Source organism: Scyliorhinus torazame, chromosome 27 (assembly GCF_047496885.1).
Source record: "Scyliorhinus torazame isolate Kashiwa2021f chromosome 27, sScyTor2.1, whole genome shotgun sequence".
Lineage (NCBI taxonomy): Eukaryota > Metazoa > Chordata > Chondrichthyes > Carcharhiniformes > Scyliorhinidae > Scyliorhinus > Scyliorhinus torazame.
In genome coordinates, this window is record NC_092733.1 from 6,698,672 (window position 1) to 6,713,174 (window position 14,503).

Below are 14,503 nucleotides of genomic sequence, written 5' to 3' on the forward strand. Positions count from 1 at the left end.
GGCAGGGGATGACGAAAGGGAAACGGGAGTATTCGTCAACGACGTTCAGGAAGTACGCGTTGCGATCGGTGGAGGGGAGGGGGCCTTTGAAATCCAAACTGAGGCGTTCACTTTTTAAGAGTGGGGACCAGCGAGAGGCCTTAACCAGGTGCGCTCTATCTGGCCTGAAAACGTGTGGTTTGCACTCAGCGCAGATCTGGCAGTTTCTGGTGACTGTTCGGACGTCCTCGACGGAGTACGGGAGGTTGCGGGCCTTAAGGAAGTGGTAGAAACGAGTGACCCCCCGGGGTGGCAGAGGTCCTCGTGGAGGGCTTGTAGACGGTCCACTTGTACATTGGCACATGTGCTGCGAGATAGGGCATCAGATGGCTCGTTCAGCTTTCCGGGACGATACAAGATCTCATAGTTGTAGGTGGAGAGTTCGATCCTCCACCGCAAGATCTTGTCGTTCTTGATCTTGCCCCGCTGTGCATTATCGAACATGAAGGCAACCGACCGTTGGTCAGTGAGGAGAGTGAATCTCCTACCGGCCAGGTAATGCCTCCAGTGTCGCACAGCTTCCACTATTGCTTGTGCCTCCTTTTCCACTGGGGAGTGGCGGATTTCTGAAGCGTGGAGGGTTCGGGAGAAGAAGGTCACGGATCTGCCCGCTTGGTTGAGGGTGGCCGCCAGAGCTACATCCGATGCGTCGCTCTCGACCTGGAAGGGGAGGGACTCGTCGATGGCGCGCATCGTGGCCTTTGCGATATCCGCTTTGATGCGGCTAAAGGCCTGGCGGGCCTCTGTCGACAGGGGAAAAGTAGTGGACTGGATTAGCGCACGGGCCTTGTCGACGTATTGTGGAACCCACTGGGCGTAATAAGAAAAGAAGCCCAGGCAATGTTTCAGGGCTTTGGCACAGTGGGGGAGAGGGAACTCCATGAGAGGGCGCATGCGTTCGGGGTCGGGGCCTATCACTCCATTACGCATTACGTAGCCCAGGATGGCTAGACGATAGGTGCGGAACACGCATTTTTCTTTGTTGTAAGTGAGATTCAGGGCGTTAGCGGTCTGGAGGACCTTTTGGAGGTTGGCGTCATGGTCCTGCTGGTCGTGGCCGCAGATGGTGACGTTGTCGAGATACGGGAACGTGGCCCGTAAACCGTGCTGGTCAACCATTCGGTCCATCTCTCGTTGGAAGACCGAGACTCCGTTCGTGACGCCGAATGGAACTCTTAAAAAGTGGTATAACCGCCCGTCTGCTTCGAAGGCAGTATAGTTGCGGTCACCGGGACGGATGGGGAGCTGGTGGTAGGTGGACCTGAGGTCCACGGTGGAAAAGACCTTGTACTGTGCAATCCAATTGACCATGTCGGATATGCGGGGGAGAGGGTACGCATCTAGCTGAGTGTACCTGTTGATGGTCTGACTATAGTCGATGACCATCCTCTGCTTCTCCCCGGTCTTAACGACTACCACCTGGGCCCTCCAGGGACTGTTGCTAGCCTGGATGATGCCTTCCTTCAGCAGCCTCTGGACTTCGGACCGGATGAATGCTCGGTCCTGGGCGCTGTACCGTCTGCTCCTTGTGGCGACGGGTTTGCAATCCGGGATGAGGTTCGCAAACAAGGAAGGCGGTTCAACCTTGAGGGTCGCAAGGCCGCAGACAGTCAGTGTCAGTAGGGCCGCCAAATTTAAATGTTAAACTCTGGAGGTTGCATTGGAAGTCCAACCCTAGAAGTGTGGGCGCACAGAGATGGGGGAGGACATACAGCCGGTAATTTCGGAACTCCCTCCCCTGCACCGTTAGGTTAGCGATGCAGAACCCCGTGATCTGAACGGAGTGGGATCCCGCCGCCAGGAAAATTTTCTGGGTGCTTGGCCGAATTACGAGGGAACAGCGCCTTACCGTGTCCGGATGGATGAAGCTCTCCGTGCTCCCAGAGTCGATGAGACATGGCATCTCGTAGCCATTCACTAGGACTGTAGTGGTTGCAGTCTGGAGCGTCCGGGGTCGTGGCTGGTCGAGGGTCGTCGAAGCCAGATGTGGTTGTTGAAGTTGAGCATCGTAATCAGGCAGTATGTGGCTGTCTGTGTCGGGGTCCTTCAGCCAAGATGGCGGCGTCCACGGATCGAGCGCGGTCGGGGGTGGACAAAATGGCAGCGCCCATCTCTCCCTCGTGGCGTCCGGGGTCCAAAATGGCGGCGTCCGTTGGTCGCACGTGGATCGCTGGGCGGGCTGGGTCTGTGGTCCCGTTTCTTCCCCGGAGATAGCGGTGACCCCGCGGGACTTGCACACCGTCGCGTAGTGGCCCTTCTTCCCGCAGCTTTTGCAGGTAGCCGCGCGGGCCGGGCAGCTCTGCCGAGGGTGTTTTGGCTGGCCGCAAAAATAGCAGAGGGGCCCCCCCCGGTTGGTCTGGTGTTTTGGCCGCGCAGGTTTGCGGGGGTGGCGGAGAGTCGACCGCAGCAAAGATCCACGGAGCCCAAGGGGCTGTAGTGCGGTCAGGGGCGTAGGCGAGGGCGTTATGCGAGGCCACATTGAGGGATGCCGCCAGGGCCCGAGCTTCTGTAAGTCCCAGAGATTCTTTCTCCAGAAGCCTCAGGCAGATCTGGGAAGAGGCCAAACCTGCCACATACGCATCGCGGACCAGGAGCTCTGTGTGTTCATTCGCTGTTACCGCCAGGCAGTTGCAGTTTCGACCCAGGATCTGCAGGGCGTTATAAAACTCGTCCAGCGATTTCCCCAGGAAATTGCCGTTGTGTAGCGAGCTGGTAGCGAGCAAAAACCTGGTTGGCGGGCCGGATGTAGATATCCTTCAGCGCGGCGATGGCACCGGTGAAACCGTCCTCGTCCTCGATAAGGGAGTAGACGTCAGGACTCACCCTGGAATAGAGGACCTGCATCTTTTGTTCGTCAGTCGGTGTGCCGGGGGCCGTTCGGAGGTAGCGCTCAAAGCATACCAGCCAGTGCTTGAAGATAGAGGTCGAGTTAGCTGCTTGGGGTGCGATGCGCAGGCACTCCGGGGTGATTCGGAGCTCCATGTTCCCACGTCGTTTTCTTCAATTTAAATTCTGCTTAATAAATTGTAGCACCGTCAATATGACGCGAGGCAGGTTGAGGTAATGTCAATTGAAGGCTTTATCAAGCAGAACTTTATCCCCAGCAGCGTGGTTACAGAATGCAGCTGCTGAGGGAAATGGAGGGAAAAGCTGGGTTCTTATACCGGCATTTCTGGGTGGAGTCCAGTAGGTGGCAGATCCTATCAGGACCTGGCATCCCTCCACCAATAGCCTGTCGACACGTGGTGTACCGTATTACCCCTAATACATACCACCGGATTTACTATTTATTTCTTAAAACCAGGCATGTCTCTAACCAGCGTGTGGGTGGGGTGTGTGTGTGTGATGGGAGGGGGGGGGTCTGTTTAGGGGTGAGGTATGTATGTGGGGATGGCGATAGCTTTGTGGGGTGGGAACATCTAGGGATGGGGTCTGTGTGTGAGGTGGGGGTCACTGTGGGGGTGGGGTCTGTGTGTGGGTGGGGTCTGTGGGGGTGGGGTCTGTGTGGGGGCTGTAGGGTGGTCTGCGTGGGGATGGGGTAGGGGTATCTGGGGGGTCAGTGTGGGGGTGGTCTGTGTGTGGATCGGGGTGGGGGGGTGTGGGGGGGGTCTGGGTGTGTGTGGGGGTATGGGTGGGGTAGGGGCAGTGGTATCTGTCGGGGGGTCTGGGGGGGAAGCGGAATGTGTATGGGTGGGGTAGGGGCAGTGGTATCTGTCGGAGGGTCTGGGGGGGGAAGCGGAATGTGTAGGGGTGGGGGTATGTGTATAGGGAGGGTCTGTGTGGGGGTGGGGTCTGGGTGGGTGGGGTCAGTGGGGGTGGTCTGTGTGGGGGGGTCTGAGTGTGTGTGGGGGTGTGGGTGGGGTAGGGGCAGGGGTATCTGTTGGGGGGTCTGTGGGGGGGAAGCGGAATGTGTAGGGGTGGGGGTATGTGTATAGGGAGGGTGAGTGTGGGGGTAGGGTCTGTGTGGGGGTGGGGTCTGGGGGGGCTGGGGTGGGTGGGGGTGGTGTCGGGGGGGTGGGGTCAGTGTGGGGGTGGTCTGTGTGGGGATCGGGGTGGGGGTGTGTGGGGGGTCTGAGTGTGTGTGGGGGTATGGGTGGGGTAGGGGCAGGGGTATCTGTTGGGGGGTCTGTGGGGGGGAAGCAGAATGTGTAGGGGTGGGGGTATGTGTATAGGGAGGGTCTGTGTGGGGTTGTGGGTATCTGGGAGGTGGGGATTGTGCGGGGGCGGGGGTTATCTGTGTAGGGGGGTCTGTGTGGGGGGAGTGTGCGGGGGGGTCTGTGTGGGCGGAGTTTGCGGGGGGTGGGTCGGTGTGGGGGGAGTGTGCGGGGGGGTCTGTGTGGGGGGAGTGTGCGGGGGGGGTCCGTGTGCGGGGGGGTCGGTGTGGGGGGGAGTGTGCGGGGGGGGGGAGTCGGTGTGCACTATCTGACTGAGTGGGGAGGGCCTTGCAGCCTCAGTTGACTCTGCTCTCACCAGACTTTCTGGAAAAGGTGGGGGGGGGGGGGGGGTGTTGGTCATGAGAGGAGATGAACCCAATAAACTAAATAAAGGGGTTTTAAAACAGGCCCTATTTGTCACTTCAACATCAGTGGCCCGGGTGGGAGAATGTGGGACCCGGGTGGGAGAGGGTAGGACCCGGGTGGGCGAATGTGGCACCCGGGTGGGAGAGGGTGGGACCCGGGTGGGAGAGGGTGGGACCCGGGTGGGAGAGGGTGGGACCCGGGTGGGAGAGGGTGGGACCCGGGTGGGAGAGGGTGGGACCCGGGTGGGAGAGGGTGGGACCCGGGTGGGACCCGGGTGGGACCCAGGTGGGACCCGGGTGGGAGAGGGTGGGAGAGGGTGGGACACACTGGCTGAGAATCAATATCCAAAAGGACAGTCATTATCCTGATCTCCATCATTCACTCACCGTGTCCAGCTCTCAACCCCGACGACAAACCCGGCAGGGAGGGCTGGTTTAGCACAGGGCTAAATAGCTGGCTTAGCAGACCACAGCAGGCCAGCAGCACGGTTCAATTCCCGTAACAGCCTCCCCGAACAGGCGCCGGAATGTGGCGACTAGGGGCTTTTCACAGTAACTTCATTGAAGCCCACTTGTGACAATAAGCGATTTTCATTTCATTTCATATCATTTGATTCTTTAACTTGCCAGTGAATGGAAGAAACTAAAACAAACCTTTGAAGTCAGTTTGGATCATTGTCAGTTAATACAGACCTAACGCTGAGATTTGTGTGTGTGGTGAACGTATTGTACTAACCATTCACCACTGTATTACATTGTATCACGTGTTGCCATGTGGGCTCCACCTATGGACCATTGTACTGTACTACACTGATTGTATCATGTTGGTGCCCCTGGCTCCGCCCCCTTGAGGTGAGGTATATAGAGCAGCTGCCCTGTAGGCGGCTCTCAGTGCAGAGCAGTCGCAGGCAGGCACTGTCCTAGTTGATTAAAGCCACTGTTCACTTCAACTCTGTGTCTCGTGTGAATTGATGGTCGCATCAGTGTGATGTTGGTTGTGGGATAAATATTGGACAAGGCATTGGGAAGAACCCGTGTGTTCTTTAGCACAAAAGGAGCCTTTTACATGCGTTGGCAAGGCCACATAAGGACCTTGGTTAATGACTCAATTGAAAGTGTTCCACAGGCTGGGCTTAGTGCTCGGGTTTCTTTGTTCTGGAGCGTGCCTTGAACACATGGGCTGTGTCGAGAGAGAGAGAGAGAGAGTGCGAGAGTGCCGCACAGGGCCACCGCCAACGTCCTGTGTAATAGTCTCGCCATCTGCAAAGCACTTAACACATGATGGCCTGAACCTGGGAGCTTCCTGGTTTGCGTGACTCAACACTGCACCCATTGAGGAAGTGTGAAAGCTGTTTATGTATCGAAGGCATGGTACTCACTGCTGTGTTCTGCTTCTTCATGGAGCAGAAGCTGCTTCCTTGATGTGTACTCTGACAAAGGAAGGGTCAGACTTGGAGATCGGTTTAACACATTTATTGAACTGTTAACAATTCTCCGACTTGAGTTCGACTCTCCTGCTGATCTTGTAACTCAGTCTAACTAACCAGTCTGCTCTAATCCATGCGGTGGGTGTGATGCTCCCGATCTGCCCCTTTCTCTCTGAGTGTCGCCTGTGGAACAGAGCGAGAGCATGTGTGCCCTGTCCTTTTATATGGGTTGCCCCCTTGTGGTAGTGTCACCCCTGGGTGTCTTGTGTATTTTCTATGTTCTATGTTCTATTCTATGTGTTCATTAGCTGTATGTCTGCATGTCATGATGTCTCTCGTGCTCCGTCTAGTGTTTACCTAGTTGCAGTGTCCCTACATTAACCCCTTGTGTGTTTACAGTGATGCATATCACCACACTCACTGATGCACAATATTCTGAGATTTTGTTTTGGTGGGGGTGGGGGGCAATAGTATTTCCCTCGTGGCCAAAGCAAGGAATTGGTGCGATCCTCCATATCCTCGAAGGCAGAATGCACCATGTGAGGTGGGGTTGAACGAGATGGATGTTCTCTGGTCTGGACAGGACCAGGCTGTTAAAACTGGCTTCACTTACCCTGGAGCTGAAGCAGAAGAATTTAGTCCCGAGTTCCCAGGGTTGATCTCCTATCCGGTGAATGCAGATGGCGAAGGGGTCATGTTGGGGTGGCTCCATATCTGTGCACTCTCACCCTCTCATTCTGTGGGGTATGAGCCAGTGTCTTCGGGAGGGACGGGAGGGGGGGGAGTGGGCACGGGGTGCAGTGTTCTGGTGGAGAAGTGAAAGGAATTCACAAATACGGGTGAGGTTACTGAGCTTTGAGCTATCGGCCATCATCAAAACGGATGAGAGAGAGCAGATTTTAAAAGTACACATTCAGGTCAGTGGCCTTCACGTCTAAACAATAGCTGGTAAATCAAGTTGTTTTGAACCAGCCATGTCCCGTTTATTTACTGTACCGAGTGATTCAGAGGCTGAGAAGGTCCAGAGCGGCTGGTCAGCTTCAAGGAGGATCTTTATCCACTCGGGAATCAGCAGGAACCTTTCTTTAATATTCTCGTTGAAAGTGGACGCTATAACCATGTGTCTGGGAATCACTCCATCCTGTATGTTACTGGAATTCCCTCCCCATGCCTCTCTCTGCTTCTCAGAATCCCTCTCGTCCTTTATGACACTCCTTAACCTACCTCTTTGCCCTAGCTCTTGGCTATCTGTCCCCGTATCTGGGTCCACACATTGCCCCCGCCCCCCCCCCCCACCATGGCCAGAGCAGGGTGGATGGGGTGAGTTCATTTGCAGGCTTGCGGTTAAGTAGCTGCTTGGAGATGGGGGGGGGGGGGTGCAACCGGCCATTTCCATTGCTGAAGACAGTCCAGCCTTCAATCTGGCCGTCACTGTCCAGATTGCGATTTGGAATATTGAATGAAGTCTGACGAGGAACCACACGGCCGCCAAACGTTAAACCTGTTTCTCTCTCTGCAGACACAGCCAGACCTGCTTCGGATTTCCAACATCCGCAGTATTTTGTTTTTAGTACACTGGAATCTTTATCTTTTCACCAACATCACTAAGCTAAGTTATGCAATGAGTATGGTATTGGCGGGACCTTGCTGTGTGAAAATTGGCTGCTGTGTCCCTGGCACTGCAACAGTGACGACACTTCAAAAATAGTTAATTGGCTGTCAGGTGTTTTTGGATCTTCTGATGTTCCCGACGCAAACACGGGGAGAATGTGCAAACTCCACACGGACAGTGACCCAGAGCCGGGGTCGAACCCGGGACCTCGGTGCCGTGAGGCAACAGTGCTAACCACTGCGCCACCGTGCTGCCTATAAATGTAAATTCTTTCATACTTTCAAGTATGGAGTGTGGGGGGATTTTCAGGCCGTGAATGAAGGAAAAGCTCAGCCGGTGAACAGAGTTAGCGTTTTGAGTCCTTGCTGCGCTTCTGCAGAAGTGTTACTGATGGCGAAGGGAGTTTCCTGCGATGATATTGATGAATTGCCCCTCCCTCTCCCCACGCGTACTGCACGCAGGGAAGCTCAGTAATCGACCGCCTGGACGATTGCTTGGTGTTGGAACAAATGGATCTGGTTTGGAGTGGACGGTCCGAGGGGTTGGAAGAGAGACGTTGGGGACGGGACAGGAAGGAAGTCACATGGCACTGGCCCAGAGCCAGGGTGACCTTTGACATAACGTCTCCTGATTGCCAACTTCCATTTGGAAATGTTTCCATTTTGGATTTTTCCTCCCTGAAAGTCCCACTAGAAAAATGTTGAAAGAATACACAGGAGCGTTGGGCTGGTTTAGCTCAGTGGGCTAGATAGCTGGTTTCTGATGCAGAACAAGGCCAGCAGCGCGGGTTCGATTCCCGTACCAGCCTCCCCGAACAGGCGCCGGAATGTGGCTTTTCACAGTAACTTCATACTTGTGACAATAAAAAAAAAAGATTATTTTGGGACAGCATGTGGCGCAGTGGTTAGCACTGGGACTACGACGCTGTGGACCCGGGTTCGAATCTCGGCCCTGGGTCACTGTGGAGATTGTACATTCTCCCCGTGACTATGTGGGTTTCACCCCCACATCCCAAAGATGTGCAGGGGAGGTGGATTGGCCCGCTAAGTTGCCCCTTAATTGGGGGAAAAAGAAAATTGGTTACTCTAAATTTATTTTAAAAAAGAATACCCAGAAGCCCCTAGTTGAGACATTGGAATAAATTTGATCCAAGACTCCAGTTGGGTGGTAGCATCACATTTACTTTGAGTTCCTAACTGTCTGGATTCACTTTTACCTTTGAAACATTGCCAACCTCCATTTTAATAGAATTTTGTTGGTCATTATAACTTTTTTTTGTATCGACAGAGCCAAAGGCAAGGTTAATTCTATCACTCCAGGGGGAAAGGTAGCATCATATCACTGCGCTAGCAATCCAGAGACCCAGGCTAATGAATAATCTTTATTCTCACAAGTAGGCTTACATTAACGCTGCAATGAAGTTACTGTGAAAATCTCCTAGTCGCCGGTGCGTCTTTCGGGACTTGTGGGAGGAATCCGGAGAACCCGGAGGAAACTCACGCAGACACGGGGAGAACGTGCGCCGCACAGACAGTGACCCAGCAGGGAATTGAACCCGGGTCCCTGGCGCTGTGAAGCAACAGTGCTACTAATGCTCCGTGGAAATGTGTTCAAATGCACCGTGGCAGCTGGGGGGCATTTATAAATCGGGAACAAAATGCTAATCTCATTAATAATCATGAAATTCAAGATTCGTCATCTACATTTGTTAATGTCCTTTAGGGAAGGAAATCTGCCGTCCTTACCTGGTCTGGCCTACATGTGACTCCAGACCCACAGCAATGTGGTGGACTTTTAACTGCCCCTCTGAACTTTCCCAACAAGATACATGGTTGTGTCGACTGCTCAGGAACAGGTCACTACCCACACTGACTGCAGTGGTTCAAGAAGGCAGCTCACCACCACCTTCTCGAGGGCAATTAAGGTTGGGCAATAATTGCGAACTTAGCCAGAGATGCCCCCATCCCAAACGCATAGTTTGGGCAGATGGTACAAGCATCTACCCTGTGCCGTCAGGGAGAGTCTCAAATTAATACTTTTAAACGTGGATTCAACTCTCTCAAACTCTAATCTGCAGGGCTGACTTCGGTAGGAGGTCGAACTGGGAAATCGGGCAGTGGGAACAGCCTTCCTGAGGCAAATCCACATTTCGGAGGCCGTGTTGAGGGAGCTTTACTGATCCACATGACAACCCATGTCCCTGGCTGTTTGACAACCTCAGATATTCCAAAATACTTCATATTGAAGTACTTCTGAATTAGAATCGCTGCAGAGCCACATCCCCCCTGATTTAATCTGATAAATTACCAAATTAGAGGAAAGAGCTTCACCTCTTCACCCAAATGAAATTTAACAAACGGCAAAAGGTTTGCATTTCACAAAGAAACCCCGAGCTTGGTGTCTCTGAACTCTGGCTGTTTGTCTGTTCCAGGAATCTACTTGTCTGACCTCACCTACATTGATGCTGCATATCCACTGTCACAGGGTGCCTTGCAGAATAAGCATCGCTGTGATCAGATCAACAAAGTTTTACGCATTATCTGTGACCTTCAACAGATCTGTGAATACGGTAATAACCTGTCCGACACACTCATCATTCGGTGAAAGGAGAATGTGGCTGTCTTCCCTTTGGATCTTTCTTATTCGTCTCAGTTTCTCTCTCTCACTCTCTCTCTCTGCTTTCCCTCTCTCTGCTTTCTCTCTCTCCGCTTTCTCTCTCTCCGCTTTCTCTCTCTCCGCTTTCCCTCTCTCTGCTTTCTCTCTCTCTGCATTCCCTCTCTCTACTTTCCCTCCCTCTGCTTCCCCTCTCTGCTTTCCCTCTCTCTGCTTTCCCTCTCTCTGCTTTCCCTCTCTCCGCTTTCCCTCTCTCCGCTTTCCCTCTCTCCGCTTTCCCTCTCTCCGCTTTCCCTCTCTCTGCTTTCTCTCTCTCTGCTTTCTCTCTCTCCGCTTTCTCTCTCACTGCATTCCCTCTCTCTACTTTCCCTCCCTCTGCTTTCCTGGGGCATTTTAACATGGCCAATCCACCTAACCTGCACATCTTTGGACTGTGGGAGGAAACTGGAGCACCCGGAGGAAAACCACGCAGACACGGGGACAACGTGCAGACTCCGCACTGTCACCCAGGCCGGAACCCGGGTCCCTGGCACTGTGAGGCAGCAGTGCTAACCACTGTGCCACTGTGCCGCCCGACCTCAAGCTTACCCGTCCACAGAAAACCAATGGGTGCTTCATTTGAAATTCGAGCTCTCACTGGAAGAGACCTTAGATGGAGTGAAGGTTTCCTGCCGTGTGACAGAGTTCACAGCACCTGCTTCAAAAGCATCTGAACCCCCAAGCTGATACATTGCTGTTGTGACACGCACTCTCATCATTGATAGAAAGCTGCACATGTTCTGTTTGCTCAATTAGTTAGGCGAAATACCAGTATGTTTCCCAATTCTGCTCATCGGGGAATGTACTGTTTAGAAACAGACACTAATGAAGGATGCTTAAGAGATTAACCCATCCAGTTGCAGCTATTCCGATTTCCCAGTGTCATATTGTCCCAACAGTCTGAGATCTCCAGGTGGAGCCCAACCCTTGGCCTCAGGGCCTCACCAGTTGTGAATCTGAGCATGGTGCTCAGGAAATGACTGTTGTGTTCTGCTTCTTCATGTAGCATAAGCTGCTTCCTAGGTGTATACTCTGACAAAGGAATGTTCAGACTTGGAGATAGGTTTAACACATTTATTGAACAGTTAACAATTCTCCTACTTGGGTTCGACTCTCCTGCTGACCTTGCTATAGTAACTCAGTCTAACTAACCAGTCCTTCTCTAATCCATGCGGTGGGTGTGATGCTTCCTGATCTGCCCCTGTCTCTCTGAGTGTCGCCTATGGAAAGAGAAAGAACATGTGTGCCCTCTTTTATATGGTAGCCCCCTTGTGGTAGTGTCACCTCTGGTGTCTTGACTGCCCATTGGTGCCTTATCTTACTGACCTGTTGGTTGAATATCTGTGTGTCATGATGTCTCTGGTGCTCCCTCTAGTGTTTTACCTAGTCTTGGTATAGTTACATTAACCCTTGTGTGTTTACAGTGGTGCATATCACCACAATGGTGTGTTCGGACCCGGCGACAATCGCCTCGGCTGTGAGCAGCGACTATTTGGGATGAGAATGACCATGTGTCCAATGGGCCAAAGTCAACCCGTGTCCATTCGGACTGTGACCGACCCAATAGGAGACGACAGCTTGAGCTGATCTTGCCAGCGATTTCTATAGCCTGCTCCCAAGGGCTAAACTCCCAAGTTGTGCTGAGCACAGATCACTGCCTCCCTTTAAGGGGATGCCTTTGAATCTCAGCATTGACTACAGCTGAGTACAGGGCAGCATGGTAGCACAAGTGGATAGCACTGTGGCTTCACAGCGCAGGGTCCCAGGTTTGATTCCTGCTGGGTCACTGTGCGGAGTCTGCACGTTCTCCCCATGCCTGCGTGGGTTTCCTCCGGGTGCTCCGGTTTCCTCCCACAGTCCAAAGACGTGCAGGTTAGGTGGATTGGCCTGATAAATTGCCCTCAGTGACCAAAAAGGTTAGGAGGGGTTATTGGGTTACGTGGATAGGGTGGAAGTGGGGGCTTACGTGGGTCGGTGCAGACTCGATGGGCCGAATGGCCTCCTTCTGCACTGTCTGTTCTATGACAAAAAAAACCACAATTCCCCCAAAAATACTTTATTCATACTTTGTAAAGTACATTACAAACATTTGACATTGGAAGCGGCAGAGTGCAGGGAAAGCAGACTTGTCCCATCAGCATGTCTCGCGAGCAGACTGCCTCTGGGGATTTCTGCATTGACAATTCCACGTCACGCACACAGTCTGGGGACAAAACAATTCAATTTAGACAATTAACAACAGTACAAAAGGATTCAACATTTCTTCAAACAGCATGTTGCTCTGTGAGGTGCCTCGATATAATCTTCAATACTCTGTGTACTCAGTCACTGTCGATAACCAGCCCCGGGGAATTTCAACAACAAAATCCACAAATTAATAAACAAACTGCTGCTAATGGCCTCTGAGTTTTTTGGAATACAGAGTGTGGGAAATCTCAACAATGTTCACCTCGCTCACTCCTTTCCTTTTCTCTCCATCATTCCTTCCTCTTTCCCTCTCTCTCTCCTTTCCCTCTCTCTCTCTCCTTTCCCTCTCTCTCTCTCCTTTCCCTCTCTCTCTCTCTCTGTCTCTTTCTCTCTTTCTCCCTCTCTTTCCTTTTCATATAATTTCATAGAATTTGCAGTGCAGAAGGAGGCCATTCGGCCCATCGGGTCTGCTCCGGCCCTTGAGGGATCATCCCACCTAAGCCCCTCTACCCTATCCCCGTAACCCAGTAACCCCGCCTACTAACCTTTTTTGGACACGAAGGGCAATTTATCATGTCCAATCCACCTAACCTGCACATCTTTGGACTGTGGGGGAAACCGGAGCACCGAGGAAACCCACGCACACACGGGGAGGATGTGCAGACTCCGCACAGACAGTAACCCAAGCCGGAATCGAACCTGAGACCCTGGAGCTGTGAAGCAACTGTGCTATCCACAATGCTACCGTGCCGCCCAGCTTTTCTCCCTCTCTCTCTCTCTCTCCCTCTCTTTCCCTTTCTTCTAACCTTTCTCTCTCCCTTTCTCTCTCTTTCCCTTTCTCCCTCTCCCTTTCTCTCCATTTCTCTCTCTTTCCCTTTCTCTCTTTGCTTTGTTTCTCTTTCTCTCTTTCCCTTTGTTTCTCTCCCTCTCTCTCTCTCTTTCCCTTTCTCTATCTTTCCCTTCTCTCACCCCCCTTTCCCCTCTCACCCCCCCTTTCCCCTCTCGCCTACCCTTTCCCCTCTCGCCTACCCTTTCCCCTCTCGCCCCCCCTTTCCCCTCTCCCACCCCTTTCCCTCTCCCCCCCCTTTCCCCTCTCGCCCCCCCTTTCCCCTCTCCCCCCCTTTCCCTCTCCCCCCCTTTCCCCTCTCCCCCCCCTTTCCCCTCTCGCCCCCTTTCCCATCTCCCCCCCCCTTTCCCCTCTCCCCCCCCTTTCCCTCTCGCCCCCCCCTTTCCCTCTCGCCCCCCCTTTCCCCTCTCCCCCCCCTTTCCCCTCTCGCCCCCCCTTTCCCCTCTCGCCCCCCCTTTCCCATCTCGCCTCCCTCTTTTCACTCTCGCCCCCCCCTTCCCTCCCTCTCACCCCCCCTGTCCCCCTCACCCCCCCCTGTCCCCCTCACCCCCCCCTGTCCCCCCTCACCCCCCCGTCCCCCCTCACCCCCCCTTTCCCCCTCTCGCCCCCCCCTTTCCCCTCTCGCCCCCCCTTTCCCATCTCACCTCCCCCTTTCCCATCTCACCTCCCCCTTTTCACTCGCCCCGCTTCCCTCCCTCTCACCACCCCCTTTCCCCTGTCGCACCCCTTCCTTCTCTCGCACCCCCTTTCCCCTCTTGCCCCCCCACTTTTCCCTCTCGCCCCCCTCACTTTTCCCTCTCGCCCCCTTCCCTCCCTCTCGCCCGCCCTTCCCCTCTCGCCTGCCCTTTCCCCTCTCGCCCCCCCTTTCCCTCTCGCCCCCCTTTCCCCTCTCGCCCCCCCCTTTCCCCTCTCGCCCCCCCATTCCCCTCTCGCCCCCCCATTCCCCTCTCGCCCCCCCCCTTTCCCCTCTCGCCACCCCTTTCCCCTCTCGCCCCCCTTTCCCCTCTCGCCCCCCCTTTCCCCTCTCGCCCCCCCTTTTCCCCCTCTCGCCCCCCCTTTCCCTCTCGCCCCCCCTTTCCCCTCTCGCCCCCCCTTTCCCTCTCGCCCCCCCTTTCCCCTCTCGCCCCCCCTTTCCCCTCTCGCCCCCCTTTCCCCTCTCGCCCCCCCTTTCCCCTCTCGCCCCCCCTTTCCCCTCTCGCCCCCCCTTTCCCCTCTCGCCC

The 14,503-nt window shown here is 54.2% G+C and overlaps 1 protein-coding gene across 1 annotated transcript in view; it reads left to right on the plus strand.

The window, feature by feature from the left end:
• The window catches only part of ppan (peter pan homolog), a 122,402-nt gene that overhangs the window by 50,101 nt on the left and 57,798 nt on the right, over nucleotides 1-14,503 (plus strand). Inside the window, 1 exon segment of the mRNA XM_072490976.1 lies at nucleotides 10,029-10,166. Coding sequence (XP_072347077.1) covers nucleotides 10,029-10,166 — 138 coding nt within the window.